A 22,500-nucleotide genomic window follows, 5' to 3' on the forward strand; every position below is an offset into this window, starting at 1 on the left:
CGTCTTACTATGGGGGTAAGTTAAATACAACGAAATGATAATGTTCCCTTTACATCTAATTATAAGGAAGCCATTCCAAGCGAGCTGATTTAGCCTAGAATATGGACGCCGGGAAAGCCACGAGATAGGCTCACTTCACATTTGACTGGGCGCTGGAAATATTGTATCCCTTCTGGTAATAAGGTACCTAAACAGAAAAGCAAGTCGTGTTAGTTTGCACCATGCTATTACAATGGTTTTAATGTCGAGGAAACCTCAATTCTTCATTTTGATCCCATATGCGATGATATTTCAGGTCTTTTTTCATTGACTAAGTTTCCTTGTTCCTACTTTTCTTGGAAAGCAAATATTAACGAGATCTTTATTTCTTACCAAGATTCTTAAATAAAGTTTTTCAACATAAATATATTTGAAAAGAAATAGACTGAAATAACAAAAGGAAAAGTTTGCCTTCGTATAGTTCAGTCTTAACAGGGAAAAAGAAAAGCTTTCACTTTCGATAAACTTCCGGCTTTTGTTTTTTTCGTTTGGTAATAAGCTAACCGGTCGAATCAGACCGGAGCTTCAACATCCTATTTCCTCGCAAATCCTTGGACATAATTTTTTTCGGTTTTGGTTGTTCCAAATTCTTTCCTCCCAATCAAGAGGCATTTCAAATGCACCATTACAGAGAATTTCACACCAACAGCATTCAATCGCGAGACCACATTGCTCCGAAAGTGTTGTAGTATCCTGATACTCATCAGTCAATCAGAGGCAATCACATTTCTATGCCGTCCTATTTTTCTTTCACTTTCGTTCCATATTCTTGTCCCTTCCGGGTTGATTTTTTAATTTCGGCGCTTAAGATTTAACAGCGTGGTGTTCTAGAGTGTATATAGAAGAAACTGATTATTGTCTTGATTTCCTCTCTGGGACGGAAACTCTTCATGAAATATTATGCATAATCATAAGATTACAATTTACTCGATTGAGCTTTACCAAGTTGTTATGTGACAGTCAAATAAACCAATCACATTCAAAGTTGCAGTTGAAATCAACCAATCATTTCAATCACCATAGAAACAGTGTACAGACTCCTAAATTGGACTTTCGTTCTTTCTTTTCTTTCAGAGCCATTTCATAACTTGGCTCTTCTTTTCTCGGAAATTATAATTTTTATGATTAATTGGTAAGAGGACTTTGTGTCGTCCAATTCGGTCGGTAATCATACTCGTGATAAACGAATCGCACTCCCGCTACACGGTTGTCCGATTTTGTTATCACTCGTATAATTACAGACCGAACTGATCTCCACTCAGTCCTATTATGATTACAGAATATTTTCTTGGGGTATTATCGCATAGAGCAACACATTTAGCAGGCTCACATTCTTTTAGAATTCAAATTCCACTCATATGTATGAAGGTCAATTAAAAAACCATGACGTGTTTCTTTCATTGAACTAATTATTCTGCAGTCCGAAGGGTCCAAGCACGAGACTCGCTACACGTACGTGGACAACACGGAAAGAGATCGAAGGGCTGCAAGGGAGAGAGAGGAACGCCGACTGGAAAATGAACGAAAGCAAAATGAGTATCAAGAACAACTACGCATTAAAAAGGAACAAGAGGAAGAAGAGAAAAGAAGAAAGAAGCAATATCAAGAACAAAGGCAGAGAGAACAGGCTCAAGAAGAGGAAAAGATAAGAAAAGAAGCAGCAAGACTCTTGGAGCTGGAAAATGAGCTGTGCCTTCGCAGAGCTGAGTTGTACAACTACACATTTGGCAGCAAGACCCACCTTGATAGCTTCAGGGGGTTGGCGATTGATGATGTCACCAAGCTGAGAATTGGTGTATTTGGCCCAACTGGATCAGGGAAGAGTTGTTTCATAAATACGTGTGAACGCGCTGTGAGGAAAGAGGAAAAAGGCACTGTCCCTGACAATACGGCAGGAAGTGAAGGAACCATTATTCTCCAAGACTACCTCCCAGAAATGTTCTTCCGGTTGGTAGACACTCGTGGCTTCTTTAACTACAACTCTAACGAGAACGAGGAGTTTGAGAACATCCTAGAAGGACGGCTAAGACCAGGGGATAATGTGTTTCGCTCAGTGCCAGGAAGCAAAGAAAATACGGCGTCAAAGAACAACCTGCATTCCAACTCCGAGTTCAGTGACAAACTTCATGGTGTTATTATTGTTGTCAAAGCCAATGATAAGAGGTTGACGGAGGGGACTCTGAAGGACTATTTGAATCCCGTCAGACAGATTCTTCGTAGACAAGGTACCAATCACACTCACTATTATTACGAATACTTTTCAGTAATCAGCTGGGAAACTTTTCAATTTATTGCCTGGCAAAACTGATGAGTATACCGCTATCTTGCCCAGAGGAAAAAAGTGGTTCCTGTTTGTTCCCCGAAGTGAAAACCTGATGGGTGATTATTTTGTAACACCTCTTGCTTAAACGCTTTGGGTAATCAGTCAGGCTTTGCTGCCATCAACCCCACCTGCACCCCTGCGATGCATATGGGCATTATTTCATCATAATTGGTGAAAGTTAATAAATTTTAGTTGCTTTCACTTATTCGACCTTGGGAGGAGATAACCAGTATGCTATTTAATGGAGTTGAATTTTTGGCCACTAAGGATAAATCTAATTTTCACCATAGCATATGCTTGCAAATTTAGCGCTATAACCTCTTGGAAACCCCTTTCCTCTGCAGAAAAAAAGATTTGGAAATAACGACACGTTCTTTAAAGTGAATGAATTTCTCAAACCTGCATTCTTTCTTCGCTAAATAGGAATTGCACCAATGACAGTTGTGACGCACCACGACACTCTGAAAACAAAAGAAGAAGAAGACAACGCCAAGTATGAAGCATCAGCAGCTACCGGAAGTTCACCTGGTCACGTCTTTTTCATGGCCAACTACACCAAAGAGAACAGCACACGCGATCCGGACATAGAGCGAATGACGTTTGATATTCTTCATTTTGCACTGCTGAGCGCTGAACGAGCGGTGAAGATTATGAAACAGAAACTGAAGAACGAAGAGGAGGATAGAATGATGCGAGCACTTGACGGGGTTAGCGTAAAAGAACAGGTAGCACCAGACTCCGCCGACGGTAAGCTTGTATTTTGGGATGCTTCAAAACCATTCAGTAATGTGCAGCTAAGCTTTTCGTCGCAGCCTATAGCTCAAAGGGGGTTTTCCCCAGGAGAAGTTTTGCAGCGTTGCACATTGCAAAATACATACTAAATTCATCGATGTAAAGAGCGTTTTTCGCCTCCGAAAGTGAAACTGCTCTTAAAATTAATTTTGCAGACTACTTCAGTGTTGACGCTAGACTATGCCCTTTGCCAAGTAAGGCGCATACGAAACATCTCCAAGCTTAGAGTACTGTTTGTTACATTTCTGCAGCATCTCAATTCCCTGGCTTTGCTTTAGCTCATGTTGTTTGCAGGCCCTAGTTTAATCACAAAAAATGCAAAGCCTAAACACACATTGAAATTATCAACCTTTTTCATTTGTTTCTAGCTTCTGTGGAGGTTTTCCTCCGCTTTCTGCAAAAAGAATACCAATGGAGCAGCAACAGTGTGCGAGAAGCTGTTAGCAAGCTGTCGAGAGATGACGTGACGACTGTCAAGCTGTTGGCCATGTGCTGGAAAGATGTTCGAAACTATTTTGTCGTTGGTATGAGGGCAATGATCGAAAAGGAGCTTAAAAACCGCGGCTTGATTTCTTAAGAAAGACAGTAGCATAGTAATAGTAGTGCAGGGATCCAAAGTTATTATACTTTTTAAAGGACTAAGGTCCTGCTATTTGACACAAGTCAACCTTTTAAACTGCAGTTTTCAGCAATCATAATCTTATTGGTAGCAAATGCTAGTCTTATTGGGACACTCCCTGTTGGATATCAAACTCAGGCGTGCATCTAATTATCTGGATTCCTGGACAATCATTTTAGCTCCCGATTTTTTAAAATGTTGCTTCAAACAGCCGAATGCTGTTCTCCTTTGTTCTTGCCTTTTAAATACAGTTTTCGATGATGACCTAGGATAGTGCACAAAAATGGCTGACAATGACTCGAAACACAGCTTTGTCAAGCGATTGCTGAATTCTGTTCCTTATTATAAAAGAGAAATGTTCTTCTTCATCACTGAACAAAAGTTTTGAAGTACGTTACACAAAGCTTTCGAAATTCATCCTCAATTTTTCTTCAGTGATCATGCCAACTCACGTCTGCTGCGTCCTAACACCCAAAGGGCAAAGGTCACTCCATCAACTCGGCCAATGTAAAAATCCTTGGCCAAAATGACCACCTTCTTTCACTTAATATCATCCTTCAGGTCATGAACTTTCATTTACGACGACCTTCAATGAACCATGATCATGGCAATCACCTCCCTCCAATTTATGGAATAATTTTGCAAGACTCAGTAAAACGAGGACGCAAATCCCAGTTATTATCACTGAAGAAGGAACCCGGATAGATTTCGAAAGCTTTGTGTGACTTGAAAAACTTTTGTTCATGAAAAAGAACTTTCTCTTTTATATTACTGTTTAATGTAATGCAAATCTAGTTTAGGTGCTTGTTGTGGGGCTTTAGAAAGTTAAGCGTTAGAAAGTAGTGGTATTGAACCTGTAACAGCAGGTTAAAATTTCAAATTGTGGTGTTGGCGTTTAAAACTGTAGTTTCGTCTCTTGATAAGGACAACAGTTTCCTTGACAGGATTCACAAACTTCAACTGTTTGAAGCGAACTTCAAAGCGGTTTATTTAAAGGCCATTTAGCCAGAGCTTGGAGAAAAAAATCTCCCTCCAGCTAAGCCATCGCCATCGTCCTTTTGGCCAATTCAGTCTTGTAAATCGAAGTTGTTCATTGTCGAAATGAGCGACGAGAAAGCAAGCACAGGGATGACACATGGCAGTACTTGCCAACTTCACACAACTCTTTCCAAGAAAGTTCTGGAGGTAAAATGACTGTTATAAACCACGGTCTAAGTTAGCACTTGTTTAAAAAAGTTTGAGTGTTTGATATAGTAGAAGCCTTGTTGCTATGCTTGTTTAGGGGGGCATGAAAAAGAAGTTTACAAAATATGTGTGAAGTGGGATAAGGTGTCAAATTTATTGATTAAAGTGCTTATTCCAATATATATGCAATTGACTCCTTTCCACAATTCGAACTCGACTCTTCACTGAAAGGATATAAATAAAAATACGGATATAAATACAGAAAACTTACGAATAGAAACCTAACAGAAATCCAGAAAAACTAGAAACTGACAAAATTCAAGACTTCAATCCGGGCTGATAAATAAATAATTATAATAAACGTGGTCAAAACTAAACAAAACCAGAGAAAGGATGCAAACGAGATTATTAATAGAGGTTAAAGTTAAAGTTAAAGTTAAAGTTAAAGTCACTTTACTTAACGTCGGTAGTTCCTTCAGTTGCGTAACTGGTATCAATGGAAGCAGACAGTGCGCCTTTTACCCTCCCTCCCTCTGTCAGTGCTCCGTTTCACGGATATTTAAAGCTATAGCTACACTGATCAGAGGAAATTGGAAACAAGACGTTGAAGTCACCAAGGATCGAACTGGGGACCCCTTGCTTCGAAAGCCTCGCACTAGCCAACTGAGCTACGCCTGCAAATGTTGGTTTTTGAGGAGAGGGGAAAACCGGAGTACCCGGGGAAAAAACCTCTCGGAGCAGAGTAGAGAACCAACAAAGTCAACGCACATATGGCGTAGAATCCGGGAATCGATCCCGGGCCACATTGGTGGAAGGCGAGTGATCTCACCACTGCGCCAGCCCTGCTCCCAAACAATTAAGATAAGGTAGCATTTTTACAGAGAAGAGAACAAAAAGGCAAAAACAAAGCAAAGGATATCTGAAAAAGAAAACACGGAAAATTTAGAACAAAAGGAAACTAACGATAATTCCCGGGGAGAATTCGTGGCTACAACGTATGCGAGCGTGAGGGTTACTGTATCCTTTGACATTTGTTTTAGAAAAGTGCCGAATCCTTTCGTGTGCGCTAAATTACTTTGTATCTTTAAAAGATTTAGCCTGGAGCCTGTATAATTCGCGTCACACGAGAAAGGAAGAAACGTGTGAGAGCTAGTCTAGCCTTCTTGCTAGGGTCACCACGGCACCAGGGTAAATCTAGCCCGATATAAACCCGCTTAGTGAAAGCCACACACGTTGAAAAAACGTAGACTCATCTTTAACTATTACTTGGACTTTTCCCTCATCGTCAGCAACAAGTTCTAATTGAGTAGTAGGACTTGAACGCCACTCCTGCTGCAGTCTTCGCGCCTCGTTATCGGACACTCGCCATTTTCTGCCATCCATCCAAACTTTTACGTCTGCGCTTCTATAAGAGATTGCACCGTTCTGCATGAAAGTCGATAAGAGGACACTACCTTTTGGATGGGTAGTTCGAGAAAGTTCTGTAAATTCTGAAGATCGGGAAACAGAGAATATATGATACACAGAAAATTAGGTTAAGGTTCACGCAAGTCTTGAGATTTGGACTAGTCGACGCCTCAACTTATTCAAGGGCTTGCGATTTAAAATTGTCTGAAAAAAGCGACTATGAATATGCATTTATGTCCAGACTGAAATACAATCTCAATTTGGGTAAACATCGCGAAGTCCCCCTTAAAGTTTAAAGGTCGATTAAATATTTTCAACAACAAAGTTAGCTTGAGGGTCAGGTTTGTTTCAAAGTGTAGAGTGCGCGTGTATGGTTATCTTTGGTTCTTTTATCACAAATAACACAAAAACAGCGGTGACAAACATCAGAATTAAACGCATGATTTGAAATTATCTTTTACTTGACGTTTCGTATTCTTCTGCATACATCTTCAGAAGTGACGGTTAAAAGAAAATTGGAGTTCACTAACTGAGGATCAGGCTACGAAAAGCTGAATCTTTATTAGTTTTTTGTTACCTATTGTTACTTAATAGTTAATAATCAACAAGTTAGTGAACTCAAATTTTGTATTAACCGTCACTTCTGAACATAATTTCAAACCATGCGCGTTTATATCTATGTTTGTCACCCCGCTGTTTGTGTGTCATTTCTGATAAAACTGAGATGGTCAAAGAAAAGGAGTATTTACGACTCGGTTCTTTTAAGTGTCTCGTGTTCTTTTCTCGAGCAGTTAACGTAAAGGGACAGACAGTGACGGTTCTTGAGAAAGGTAATAGGGGACAATTCGTTTAAGTTTAATTAAATTTTAGCGACGTTTATCAAAGATTGGGTACGTTTTCATCTGATCAGCTGCTAGCTCCATTCTGGACAGGAGGATCATGAGCAGTTTGAAGACTAGAAAAACTAAATTCATTTTAGTTCGCATTTGTTCTTAAGCAAAGGAATCATGATTCAAGGATCAAGGACTTCACAGAAGTAGTTTCTATGACTATCTATTTAAGGGAAATCTTGGCACAGAGGCTATTGAGTTCGTTGCTCGGACACCCGTATAATTGGAAAAATAAAGCTGAATCATTACCTTGGGGGGAGGTTGAATCTGTTCCATCAACGGATGCATTTGCTTCCATTACGTTTCCTTGGTTTTCCACTTTGTTATCAACAGGAATAACGGCAGTTTCCTGCGTCGGTCTTGATGGTACATTTGGAGTTACCTTGATGTCAAAAGAAAGGGAAAAAATATAATCGAAACCAAGTCTTTTCTAATCGTAAAAAATATTCCTTTTTGTGTGTGCAGACCTCGTTCTGTGAGAAAATAGATTATGTCAAAATTAAATGACTGCGTGAAAAGTTCAAAGTTACCCTAAGTGTTACGCAATGTTAGCAGCGGCAAAGACCTTAGTTACGGTGTCCAAGTCAATCCAGAAAGTTGCTCGCTTACATGATTGAAGGAGTGAGGTGGCTTGACTTGATCTATATTATTCTATCCTATTGTTGTAATATAATTTCTGTTTCAATGAAAAGGAGCTGTGCAAGAAGACACCCCTATATGGTTTCCACGTTTTCTTGCATTGATGATTTGCTTAAAACTCTCACCTTAAGTCACACATTCCCAAAGGACTTAGCGGGCTACTATCAGGACCGTTTACGATATAATTCAACGGATGTGTCAGCCGAAGGTGATTTTCCTAAAACTGGAAGCATTTCACTTCTCGAGCGTTTAATACCTTTGGCTAAACCTGACTGCCGAAACGTCCTTATGTTGTTAGCCTGCGAATAAAGACATATCTCCTTATTTATCTCATGTTCCACCACTTTTCAATCGCACTATTTTTTTCTAGAAATCGTCAAGACCCTGATCTATGTCGCTTTTCAAATACAGCCGGAGAAAAAACCCGACACTACGACCACAGTTCAGTTGGTTGAGCACCGGGCTGCCATGCGGGAGGTCGTGAGTTCGACTCCGGCCGGATCAACACTCAGGATCTTAAAATAACTGAAGAGAAAGTGCTGCCTTTGTAATTACATCTGCAAATGGTTAGCCTTTCAAGTCTTCTGGGATAAGGACTATAAACCGTAGGTCCCGTCTCACAAATATCTTCTATGTTCATAAGTTCCCTGTGGGACGTTAAAGAACCCACACACTATTCGAGACGAGTAGGGGATGAAGTTCCAGGTGTTGTGGCTGTCCTCTGTGAGTGTATCGGTGGGTGGGTATAGCAGGTCGATATCAGCTGAATAGCTGCCAAAACTTCAACCTGCTCAAGCAAATAATAATAATAATAATAATAATAATAATAATAATAATAATAATAATAAAATAATAATAATAATAATAATAGGCCCAGTCACAGAACCCTTCCTGTTAATCAACATTGTATACACCATACACAATGCACCATTTAACAGACACCATCGGGACCAGGGCAGGTGTTCCCTGAATAGAAGTCGGATTAGTATGAACATTTGACCAAATTCTGGAACGGTGTCCTTAAGGAGAGGTTCTGCTGTGTTCATGAGGGGGAGGGGGGAGGGGTTCATGTCTGTCGCCTCCTTTCACATTCATGTGTGGGTTGGGTAGGTGGGTGAAATCAAAATAATATGGACTGATAGGAGCTGCCAGAAGCGCCTTTACAGGCTGACGTCCGTTCTCGCATCAGAGAAAGAATTGTAAACCACTCATGATGATGAGATTGTAAGTGATATGTGCGGTTTACAAATTTATTACCATTAGCAACTTACAGGATTGTTTTTAGCTTGTGTTTTTTTCTGGCACACAAACTTCTGGCCTCTTTTACGTGGATCCAGGAAATGCATCATGGCTTCTTCGTGAATTGGTCTGTGTTTCTTGTTCCAAGAAAACATGAAGCTTTTTCTGCCATCCAAGAGTTCTCTTTCAAAATGTGGCAATCCGATTTTCTTGAGTACACAATTGGAAATAAATTCTTTTTCTTCTTCTTGCTTACTCTCGTATTTCTCATCCCCACCAATGACAACCAACAGCTTTTCATCTTGAAAAGAAAAAAACATTTACGTTCAAATATTTCGAAAATGACTTGTGACAACTTTTTTCTTGAGTTACATCTGGTTATAATTACACTAGTACTGTGACGCCAATAATAAGTGCTATAAAGATAGTGAAACCTGGGCCCTGATGTCAGTTATACGTTGATGAAGATCCATCTCTATTAGATTTAGTTAGATGGAATTCAATAAGCGTAAGTGAATTTCTTGCTAAAAGTGAAAGTTCTTTGAATAAGTCAAAATGCCCCAAGACAGGGCAATGCATTGAGAACTTATGAGTATCACTGTGAGAATAGTATAGACAGCCCAACCCTTTCAATGTTTAAGCCTGGTCTCCATATAATCGTCCAGATGGCCCCGATCGCCTTAGTCGTTTCAAATAATTTTCAGAGGCGATCGGGACGATTACATGGAAACACTATATACCCAGGCGATCGCTGACGACCCGGGCGACTGAGATGACCTCGATCGTCCGGATGGAACTCAGTTCTATCTAAGCACGATTCTAAAGCCGCAGCTACACCAGCGATTTTTTGCTCGCGCCGGTGATGCGATTTTTTTCAAATTTTGTCGCGTCGCTTGCGCACGAGGGTGGCTACACTTGTGACAAGTTTTTGGCGATAAATTGAAGGCCGTGGGAATCGCATACTTCAAGAAACCTGGACACTATAAACAGACATACCTCCTTTAATTTCATTGGCTAAATGCTCGTTAGTCGCGTCGCAGGCGCGGGCAAAAAGTTGCAGGGGGCTACACGGTCAACTATCTCTGCGATTTTGTCGCGAAAGGTTCAACTCTGGCGACTTTTTTCTTGCGATTTTTTTCACTTGTCGCGTCGACAGCTCAAGGGTGGCTACACGTGTGATTTTCAGTGCGCGCTGGCGACGCGACAACATTTGAAAAAATCGCATCGGCAGCGCGACAAAAAATCGCTCGTGTAGCCGCGGCTTAAGGACGGTGCCTACTATCGTTATTACGCATACTTTCTGCGCATTCTGAGATACTCGGGTTTCCTATCGGTGATGCTTACTAATACAGGGATACTTTTGCGGGGTTTAAAACTATCCGGAAAAAGTAGATCTTTGTAAGTACTCTTGGTATCCAAAAAGAAAATTGGGGGTAACCATGCATTTTCGAGAGAGAATTAAGCTTCAATTTCAGAAAGAACGCCATACATTGCTTTGTATTTTAAAGCTTTTCACAAATATTATTAATCAATTATCTTTGAAAAATGCGTGGTAACCCCCAATTTTTACATAATCCTACATTTCCAACATTTCATACATAATCATAAACCGGGGCAAAAATACCTAGTAGGCACCGTCCTTAAGGAGTCTTTGTTTATCAGAGTAGAGACATAAGGAGAAACAGAGAAAGACTTAAAGTGGTACTATGACGAAAATCGCAAAAGACTAATAGGTTACAGTTGAGCATTAGAATTCTTTGCGGACGCCAAGTTGCATGGTATGGAGTTATATTTCCGCCAAAATTCAACATCGGAATTCAAGTTTCAAATTTGAGTCTTGATTTTCATATTCGACATCGAAGTTTTTTATCCAACATTGAAGTTTTTAATTTGACATCCAAGTTCTGAATTTGACATTGGAGTGGAAAATTCTGTATTTCAAATTCAAATTCAACTTGCAAGTTTTGAATTGAACTTCACGCATATTTGAATGACTTGACCTTCAATTTCACACCGATGTAGTTGACTGAGGGCTCGCAAGGTTCGGAAATTTAGGAATGGCCGCAGAAATGTTGAGAAGACTGGCAGAAGTGGTATAGGAGACATTAACAGTACTTTCCCATTTATCCCTTCGAAATTGATTGAGTAGTTCTAGCTAAGACGAAATTGTTCGACTCTGGGCCTCCATCTCTCTTTCCATCTACTCACTCAGCTCCTCGGGTATTTTCTGGGAATCGGGCGACCATCATTTAACATAAGAGGGGGCAATTACCTTTGCTTACGAAGCATGGTATCCACACCGTGTGGATACTCTAAGAGCTATGACGGGAACTTGAAAACCCTGTTTCGTAAGCAAAGGTAATTGCCCCCTCTTATGTTAAATGATGGTTGCCCGATTCCCGAACCCTCAAGAGAAGGATGGGAAAATACGGTCTCTAGTTCAAGGTCAGGAACAAGGTCAGATCGTTCCAGCATAGTCAATTCTTTCAACAAAATAGTCAGATCGTTCCACTTAGAAAAGGACAAGAAAACACTTTTATCCAACGAAAATGTAAAAACGTTCCTGCTCAATGCATGTCTAGTTGACAGAACGAGTTAACACAAAGCTCCACCGTCGCTGACTGTATTCGAACTTTTCGACACAAGTACTCTGGCAAAACTCTTTTTCTTTCCTTCGGAAAGGGAACGTTATTTAAACTTTCCGCAGCAGTTCTGTTTCTCACGAAGGAACTTCAAGTTCGCCCTTTTGAATTAAGCTTGTTAGATCCAGCGGTTAGGGACATTCACAAAATTAATACTGTACTGTGTTAATCATAGGATGAAACCGAACCCCAAAAAATGTAAAGAAATGGTGATGAACTTTATGAAAAATCCAAACATCGTAATGAGATCGTTATGTGCGGGCAATTGTCAAATTGAGCGCGTTTCATCGTATAAACTATTAGGTGTATTTATCAGCGAAGAGCTCAAATGGAATCATCATATAGATTACCTTGTTACCAAGGTATCTGAGAGACTGTATGCCTTACGATTTCTGAAAACAGTGTGAACACATCAGACTTATTGAATGTCTATAGGAGTAGTGATTGGTCTTTCGTAAAATATGCCGTCCAAGTTTGGCAAAATATCGCTGAGTACCTCTGTAATAGCATTGAATCAATTCAAAAAAGGGCTTTTAAGATCATTTCCTCGGACTGCTCACATGATATGATCAAGCTCTGTTGCTGACTAATGAAGACACTCTATCGGATAGACGAGACAGTTTATGAAAGAAGTTTATGACAGAGGTAGCGGACAGTAGAGAACATCCATTCATGATTGGTATTCCTGGTGTATTTGCATATGTTGGAGCCTATACCGTATAACCTAAGATTAAGCGCTACGCAGCCTACCAAACCACCGAAAAGAACTAAGAGAAGCCAGGACTTCTTTACCACCAAATACCATGTATTATTAAAAGCGAACACTACTAGTTCGTAATATTGAACCGTTATAAGTGTTTGTATATTATTATTAGTGCAGTTAACCCTTGTCAGGGCCGTAGCAGGCCCGGAAAAACTGAGGGGGCACAAAGATTTGAACTTGTATTTAAAAGTAAGGGGTTTGGGATTCGGAGGACGCATTGGACCTCCAATGAAAATATTTAAAAACGAAACACCAGAAAGTGTATTTTCCAGCATTTTGGGCCTTTACATTGCAAGGGAATGATTGCTTGGCTGATTTCGTCTATCTCCAAGTAGAGGTAACTGGGCTGCTCCACTAGGGTCAACAGCAGCGTCATCATCCTGGCCGCTCTCAGAACTCCTCTCTGGTATTTCTGCAGTACAAGACTTTTCTACTTCCTCATCCTCGACGTTCGTCTTATTATCCTGGCGCCTTACCCAGGATAAGAGCGACTTCTGCTTAGATTTTCGGGCTTTTTGAGAGGACATTTCTCAGTTAAAACGAATCCAGTGATGAAGAGAGTGAGTCGCCTGGATTTGACATATTTATATTTTTGTCACATTTCTCGTTTGCTGTAATCTTTTAGCCGGTTTTTTCTGAAGTTTTGTATCACCGAACAAAAGAAATAAAATATGAACTGACCTCGAATGATACGACAGGTTACCCATATGCAACGATTTGTACAATTTCGTCAAGTTCCTGAAGTCCGTTATCTATGTTCACTAGTGTATGCTACGGCGAATGTGACAAAATATCAAGTCCGCTAAAAATAAAACAAGTCACACAATTTACAATCAAGTTGCCAACAATTAGCATCAATTTGTTTGTTGACCAAATCACATTTCCAGCAATTTATGTTACCTCTCTTGTTGTACGATTCATATATTGAAGGACCGGGCCTTGAATGTCAAGCTCCATGTTTTGCAATTTAAGATGCTTGTTTTATAAATCAAGAAGAGAGAGGACAGATTTTGATCAAATAAGTTATACATAAAAGTGCAAGGTATTGATTATCAATAAAGTAAGTAAGTAAAGTCTTTATTTCATGAGGGTGAGCACTTAATAGCAGAAGCTAATAAAGTTGTGACCCTCTAAATAACAAAATAAAAATAAACAAACCAATCGCCTCAGACAAAGTCTAATCCAGCAAGAACCTTCTCGACTTAAATCATCCAACAAGATTCACAATTTCACAACACACGAGCTCCCAGCTGACTTCGTCAACCTTCTTAATAAAGGAACTAACTTCATACCAACCCTGGACAATTGCCATAGTAATTCATGCAAAAAGACCGTCACTGAAAAAGTTAACACTCCCCTTCTGCCAAACCATTAGAAAGTCTAGCTCTGCCACATCTCTCATCCAACGAAGAACCAAGACACGCAGAATCTATAAACCATACGAAAAGAAAAACCCTCTCAAGTTACTCAAAGAACATCAACTTAAACCCAATTTCAATCTTCATGTCATTGACTATGTTAGCAATACCACTTTTTATACTAAGGAATATTGAAGGTCTGCTAATTTCAATAATATCTATCAAGCCAGACACCTAAATATGGCTCCTTCTGTGCAATCTCAAATCAACAAATTTACGACACGGGAAGATGTTATTCTTACTAAATCCGACAAAAACATGGGATGGGCGCTTGTACCCATTTCTTGGTTCCATACCGAATACAAAAGGCATTTTAAAGATATAACTACGTACCATCGTATTGATGATTTCACTCCAAATACTACAATTTCCAAAATCCAGAGTTTTTTAAGGCAAGCTTAGGAAGCGTTTTACCAAATCTTTCAAAGTATCCATCAACACGGAACTGCTCATCTCAACCTCTTATGACACATACCAACAACCCTACATGAAGCTGCTTCCCAAAGTACACAAACTTCACCATCCAGCATCAACAGACAACCTTGCTCAACTCACAGGCCTTCCTATCATTACAGCTCACAGCTGGGTTACATCTAAGCCGTCGCGTCTACTTGGTGAAGAATTAGACAAGCTACTTTTTCAAATACGTGATATTTTCAAAAACAGGCAAATCAAATTTCCGCTCCTCAACAACTCTTTTGACCAAAAAATACTTCATAAATATCACAACACTCACCTCCCAAAACTCAGCAAAGCCTATTGCAATTTCACTAAATTACATACTTTACTTCTCACAACCAAGATCATGCATTCCAAATTGTACTCTAGTTCAAAATCTAAATATTTTTTTGTTAAGAAAGTCGATCTTAGATCTTTCGTTTTCTACACAATACCAATGTTTCATTTTCAATTAATACTACCGGTAGATGCCCCTAATTTTCTCATTATAACGAAAATGTACATGTAAATATTTTCCTTGCTGGTTTTCTTTGAAACTTTTCAAAAGAAATAATTTTATTACTTTATTTCACGCTTTTTTTGCGTTCGAGGTACGAGAACACAACCCCTAATTTGTGTTGTAAGGGAAGTTTTTTCGAGATTGCATTTTCGTCGTCGACACACTTTTGCCTCGCTTTGAGGCGCTTGGTTACGTTTTGCCTCACTTTGACGAACTAACGCACGTGGTGATTTGTGCGTCGTCGGCGTTCATTATTCTAGCGTTTGGTGAGGTGTGATAATCTTCCATCGTTCATCGTTGAAAAGAGCTGAAAGATTGCTGAAGGTCTGTCAACTGAAGTCGGTAAAATTTTACTTTGGATTAAGCATGGTTCGTCACTGTCCTTGGAAAATGTGTGCGACTCCTCGCGCTTGCATCAAACCGGGTTGTTTTGCTCGGTGGCCGATGTGCAACAAAGTAAATCTACCGAGATATGACGCTCGTCGGCGCCATTTCATCATGACTTGTGATATTTACGGCATTGAAATCAACAAACTGAATTTATTGTGTCCCAGCGTTCAGCACAGAAAAGTAATCTTAGGTCTTTAATACCACAAGCTGAAAAGACTTGCAAGTAACAGTTTCATTTTAGAGTAATTTTCAGTAGTTGTCTACTTGTAGAATTCCAAATAAATAGTTAATGATTACGTCTAACAAGTTGCCACGTTCATAGATGCAGTACAGTGGATTTAGATCGTTATATCAAGGTATCATTATAACGAGACTCCCGATATAACGATATTGCCTTAAAATAACCGAAAATATCTTTATATCGGGGTAAATTAACATGTGCTTTTTTACTACTGTACATATTGTTTAATTAAACTTGTAATGAGTATCAAATGACTCACAATTTGCAAAGCATTAGACGTTATCAAGGTTAGACAACAAAGTCTGTGGTATGAATCGTAAAAGGGAAACAAAACAAAACAAAACTTAAACATTTGAACTTGTATCTGTGTACTGATGCTATAATATCGTTATATCGGGGAAGATTTTACGCTCGTTACGCTAAGAACTCAGCTTTATATCGGGAATATCGTTATCTTGAAGATCGTTATATCGGGGTTCTGTCCCATACATTTTACTGTAACTTTTGCCGGGACATAGCATGTTTATCTTTATACCGGGGATATCGTTATATCGAGGATCGTTGTATCGGGGTTCCACTGTAATAACATTTCCCTATCGCACGAACCATCCACCCTCCCCCCTCAGTTGCTACCTGTACCAAACCTGTACCGTCCTACAAACATCGAACGCACTCGCCTAAGCTTCGATTACCCCTAGTTATATCGTTTTCCTTACTTGATTGTTATTGTAAGGGTAATTTCTACATTAAACTATTGTAAATATAATACGAATATACCTCTGTGTTACTTTCTTCTTACCTCCAATGCGATAAGATCCCCAGATTATCCTCCGACCATTTAATTCATGGATTCGAACAAACAAAAGAACGAATTTAAAAATTATTATAAGAAACGTTCACTGGCTATATACAGTTAAAAACTTTCGAGCTTTCGGCTGTCAGGCTACAGCCTTCAATGGAAATGAATGGAAAAAATGATGATGACAACTACAATATATACAAAAATAGGTGAGAAAAAGAATATAAAAACGGGAAAAAATACTAATTGTTCTTTTTTAAAAGAACGGAGTATTGATTAGGGAGCGGCCTAGAATTGTTATCTGCATGATCTATCGAAGCGGTGTGCCAAGATTCCAGTGTCTTGCGGGTACGAGAAGAACCCTTGTCAATCACTTGGGAATTTGTAAAGTCAATAGAGTGACTGTATATAGCCAGTGAACGTTTCTTATAATAATTTTTAAATATGTTTTACCCTGGCTATTGTTCTTCTATTTTTAAAAGAACGAATGATCACTTCCTTATTACGCCCTGTACCAGCGACGTTTCGATTACCCATCACTTTTCTCTATACCATACACTTCGCCTTCCATGCAAAATTCATCCATTTTGTACCCAGACTTCCTTCCCTCGCCATTTTGTCAGCCTCTCGTTTCCACTCCCCTCCATTTCGTGTTCTCGTTCCCAGTTCACATCGATTCATTTAAATTTTTCTGTCGCAACCGGGGCTGACGCGTACGGGGAACCTTGAAAAAAATTTTTAGCCTCAGACGTCTCTTCAGTGGTGAAGGAAATTTGAAGGATTTTCAAGCATTTTTGCGTGACTATCGAATAAAATGTTATATTCCACAAAATTTATTGATTGCATGTCGAACCTTTCCGATGTTGTGTCCCCTTTTTACAAATTTCGTTGCAACTTTGACCCGTTTAGTAACTTACGTCGCGACAGTCTGTCTAGCGTTTTGTCTTTTCCTCACGCGAAACCAGGTCGAATTCACCCTCTATTCTACCTTCCCTTATCTTTTGCTCATTTTTCTCTTATGCTCGACACGGGGGGGTCGGGTGGAGGTCTAGCGCTGGACTAGAAACCCCCTTGCTCGGTTGCGCTCCGCCCCTGACGATTCGCAACTTTCATCGAGCCTAGGTGTCAGAGCCATTTCTTTTCATCTTTCTTTTTCTCTCCGAATAACTTATTTACCCGATTTTGACGTACTTTACCCTCCCATTCTCGCCGGGGTAACACACTGGCCTCTGGAGAGGTACGTGCAGGGAATTGTGCGCTCCTGCCCCTTTGTGAGCACCGGGTGGCTACTGGCCCGGTAGCCTAGCGTTACACCAAGTGTTAAACGGCCAACGTTTGTATAAACGAACCTTTTCTTGTGCTATTATAAGCTATCTCGTTTCTGGATCAACACCAATTATTATTTTCAAAGTTACTGTACTCCAGACAAGTTTTCATTTCTTGAGACTTAATACAAATTTGAACATAGAATTTTGCTACCATGGATGCTACAAACCGACCGAGCATATCAGATCAACGACGCACCTTATTCCAACTACTTAATAGAGACGTATTTTATCCAGTTCAAGTCTGGCCCAAGAAAATTTTATCAACTTTCTGGAAGAAACCCATCGGAGACAAAGACACTTTCCAACTAATGCTATTTTTTTCTAGGAAATGGATGCTCCCCTGATATCATAACAGAATGGATCTACTCTTCATAACACTGGGCGAGCCCACAGAAACTGGACAAAAGAAAACGCCTAGTAAGCTCCATCTGCAACTATGTGGACTCCAAAGGACATATCTGGTTCTATTTTGACATTCATCACAACGACTAGCTCTATCTAAATGGACAAAAAAGAACGAAAAATCAGAATGAATCTAGTTAAGTTTTCTCATCTTTTAAGGATCATTTCGCTAGTACATCTCTTCTATTCGGATAGACACATTTGTATTTTAAAGAACGAATAATTCACAAGTAACCATTTTCTGAAAATTTACATACATGTATTTTCCAGATCAATTATGATTTTCTTTCTAAGTATTTCAGTCAAAAAAAAAAAATTTTTTTTAATTATCATTTTTAATTTATTTTATTTTTTTATTTTATTTATTTTCTTTTCCGAATTTTATTGTTATTTTGCTTTATTATATCTCAGGCTGGTTTTGGTATTAAAGTTTTATTTTCACACAGAGTTTGTTCTCTTTACTAACCCCACAATGAGATTGAGATTTTACTTTGTAAATTTCTCTTCCTCATTTAACAGACTAGCCCTAATTTTTACTATGAATTTCCCCCAATTCACCATCCACACACACAATATTTTCCCCCATTTACCCACTTAAGTGGAGAGGAACCCCTTCTTGTAAGGGGATTCTTGCTTCAGCACCATAATCATGCCACAAAGGTTGGTAGTCTACTCCTGTTTTTGTTTTGTTTTTTTACCTTGCATAACTAAATTCAACACTTTAATCCGGGTTGATAAATAAATAATTATAATAAACGTGGTCAAAACTAAACAAAACCAGACAAAGGAAGCAAACGAGATTATTACTAGAGGTTAAAGTAAAGTCACTTTACTTAAGGTCGGCAGTTTCTTCAGTTGCGAAACTGGTATCAATGGAAGCAGACAGTGCGCCTTTTACCCCCCTCCCTCTATCACTGCTCCGTTTTACGGATATTTAAAGCTATAGCTACACGGGTCAGAGCAAAGTCGAAACGGACGTTGAAGTCACCGAGGATCGAGCAGGCGACCTCTCGGTTCGAAAGCCTCGTACTAGCCAACTGAGCTACGCCTGCAAATAGTAGGGAACTTAAGCAACGACAACGGCGACGGCAACGAGAACGTCATCTCAAAATATAAATTTGCGTTATTTTAATGGCTTCGTGACTATTTCAACGTTTTTCATATGACAAGGGTGTGGTATTTCCTCAAAGATGACACCAGTCGGAACGCCACTCCATTTTAGGAGAGAAAATGAAAATTTATCCTCAAGTGCTGACGTTCTTCATAAAACCAAAAACTTGGCTATTTCACGTTGTTGTTTTGCTGACGACGGCAAAGAAATGGACAAAAGTGAAAAACGCACGAGCAGGGCGTGCAAAGCTATTGTTTTTACCCACTAAATATGCAAATTCCTGACGTTCTCGTTGCCGTCGCCGTTGTCGTTGCTTAAGCTCCCTAATAACGACGACGGGAACGGCAACGAGAACGTCATGTAAAAACATAAATTGACGTTATTGCGATCACTTCGCGAATATTCCAAGCCTTTTAATATGACAAAGGTGTTTCAGTCCCTCAGGAATGAAACCGTTACGAGCGGCGCTTAATTTAGGGGAGAAAAATGAAAATTTATCTCCAGGTGCTGACGTTCTCTATAACACTTCAAACTTGGCAATTTCACGTTGTTGCTTTGCTGACGACGGCAAAGAAATGGACAAAAATGAAAAACGCACGTGCAGGGCGTGTGAAGCTATTGTTTTTGCCCTCTAAATATGCAAATTTGTGACGTTCTCGTTGCCGTCGCCGTTGTCGTTGCTAAAGCTCCCTAATGTTGGTTTTGAGGAGAGGGGAAAACTGGAGTTCCCGGGGAAAAACCTCTCAGTGCAGAGTAGAGAACCAACAAACTCAACCCACATATGGCGTAGAATACGGCAAACGATCCCGGGCCACATTGGTGGAAGGCGAGTGATCTCACCACTGTGCCAGCCCTGCTCCCAAACAATTAAGGTAAGGTAGCATTTTTACAGAGAAGAGAACAAAAAGGCAAAAACAAAGCAAATGATATCTGAAAAAGAAAACACGGAGAATTTAGAACAAAAGGAAACTAACCATAATTCTCGGGGAGAATTCGTGGCTACAACGTATACGAGGATTACTGTATCCTTTGCCGTTTGTTTCTGAAAAGTGCCGAATCCTTTGGTGAGCGATAAATTACTTTGTATCTTCAAAAGATTTAGCCTGGAGCCTGTGCAATTCGCGTCAAACGAAAAAGGAAGAAACGTGTGAGAGCTAGACTAGCCTACGTGCTAGGGTCACCACGGCACCAGGGTAAATCTAGCCCCATATATACCCGCTTAGAGAATGACACACGTAGTCTCATCTTTAACTATCACTTGGACTTTTCCCTCATCGTCAGCAACAAGTTTTAATCGAGCAGTGCGACTTGAACGCCACTCCTGCTGCAGTCTTTGCGCCTCGTTATCGGACACTCGCCATTTTCTGCCATCCATCCAAACTGTTACGTCTTCGCTTCTATAAGAGATTGCACCGTTCTGCATGATAGTCGATAAGAGGACAGTACCTTTTGAATGGGTAGTTCCAGAAAGTTCTGTAAATTCTGAAGATCGGGAAACAGAGAATAGAGGATACACAGAAAATTAGGTTAAGGTTCACGCAGGTCTTGAGATTTGGACTAGTCGACGCCTGAACTTATCCAAGGGCTTGCGATTTAAAATCGTCTGAAAAAAGCGATCTATGAATATGCATTTATGTCCAGACTGAAATTCGCCTGATCAGAAACAATCTCAATTTGGGTAAACATCGCGAAGTCCCCCTTAAAGTTTAAAGGTCAATTAAATATTTTCAACGACAAAGTTAGCTTGAGGGTCAGGTTTGTTTCAAAGTGTAGAGTGTGCGTGTATGGTTATCTTTGGTTCTTTTATCACAAATAACACAAAAACAGCGGTGACAAACATCAGAATTAAACGCATGATTTGAAATTATCTTTTACTTGACGTTTCGTATTCTTCTGCATACATCTTCAGAAGTGACGGTTAAAACAAAATTGGGGTTCACTAACTTATTAACTAACACGAGCGAGCTGGACCTTCTGAGAATCAGGCTACGAAAAGCTGCGTCTTTATTAGTTTTTTGTTACCTATTGTTACTTAATAGTTAATAGTCAATAAGTTAGTGAACTCAAATTTTGTATTGACCGTCACTTCTGAAGATAATTTCAAACCATGCGTTTATATCTGATGTTTGTCACCCCGTTGTTTGTGTGTTATTTCTGATAAAACTGAGATGGTCAAAGAAAAGGAGTATTTACGACTTGGTTCTTTTAAGTGTTTCGTGTTCTTTTCTCGAGCAGTTAACTTAAAGGGACAGACAGTGACAGTTCTGGAGAAAAGTAATAGGGGACAATTCGTTTAAGTTTAATTAAACTTTAGCGACGTTTATCAAAGATTGGGTACGTTTTCATTTGATCAGCTGCTAGCTCCGTTCTGGACAGGAGGATCATGAGCAGTTTGAAGACTAGAAAAACTAAATTCATTTTAGTTCGCATTTGTTCTTAAGCAAAGGAATCATGATTCAAGGATCAAGGACTTCACAGAAGTAGTTTCTATGACTATCTATGTAAGGGAAATCTTGGCACAGAGGCTATTGAGTTCGTTGCTCGGACACCCGTATTATTGGAAAAATAAAGCTGAATTATTACCTTGGGGGGAGGTTGAATCTGTTCCATCAACGGATGCATTTGCTTCTATTACGTTTCCTTGGTTTTCCACTTTGTTATCAACAGGAATAACGGAAGTTTCCTGCGTCGGTCTTGATGGTAAATTTGGAGTTACCTTGATGTCAAAAGAAAGGGAAAAAAAAAAATAATCGAAACCAAGTCTTTTCTAATCGTAAAAAATGTTCCTTTTCGTGTGTGCAGACTTCGTTCTGTGAGCAAATAGATTATGTCAAACTTAAATGACTGCGTGAAAAGTTCAAAGTTACCCTAAGTGTTACGCAATGTTAGCGGCGCCAAAGACCTTAGTTACGGTGTCCAAGTCAATCCAGAACGTTGCTCGCTTACATGATTGAAGGAGTGAGGTGGCTCGACTGGATCTATATTATTCTATCCTATTGTTGTAATATAATTTCTTCAATGAAAAGGAGCTGTGCAAGAAGACACCCCCATATGGTTTCCACGTTTTCTTGCATTGATTATTTGCTTAAAACTCTCTCCTTAAGTCACACATTCCCAAAGGACTTAGCGGGCTACTATCAGGACCGTTTACGATATAATTCAACGGATGTGTCAGCCGAAGGTGATTTTCCTAAAACTGGAAGCATTTCACTTCTCGAGCGTTTAATACCTTTGGCTAAACCTGACTGCCGAAACGTCTTTATGTTGTTAGCCTGCGAATAAAGACATATCTCCTTATTTATTTCATGTTCCACC

General features: G+C 39.6%; 1 protein-coding gene across 1 annotated transcript in view; it reads left to right on the forward strand.

Moving 5' to 3' along the window:
* LOC138028463 (inner centromere protein A-like) overlaps positions 1 to 5,138 on the forward strand; it is a 5,260-nt gene extending 122 nt beyond the window's left edge. Inside the window, exons 1-4 of the mRNA XM_068876011.1 lie at positions 1 to 15; positions 1,460 to 2,264; positions 2,786 to 3,109; positions 3,523 to 5,138. The exon at positions 1 to 15 is cut by the window's left edge and continues 122 nt beyond it. Of these exons, the coding sequence (XP_068732112.1) occupies positions 10 to 15; positions 1,460 to 2,264; positions 2,786 to 3,109; positions 3,523 to 3,731 (1,344 nt within the window). The 5' untranslated portion in view covers positions 1 to 9 and the 3' untranslated portion in view covers positions 3,732 to 5,138. The remainder of the gene's footprint in view (positions 16 to 1,459; positions 2,265 to 2,785; positions 3,110 to 3,522) is intronic.
* The last annotated feature ends 17,362 nt before the right edge of the window (positions 5,139 to 22,500 follow it).

The sequence above is a fragment of the Montipora capricornis genome, chromosome 13 (assembly GCF_036669925.1).
Source record: "Montipora capricornis isolate CH-2021 chromosome 13, ASM3666992v2, whole genome shotgun sequence".
Classification (NCBI taxonomy): Eukaryota; Metazoa; Cnidaria; class Anthozoa; order Scleractinia; family Acroporidae; genus Montipora; species Montipora capricornis.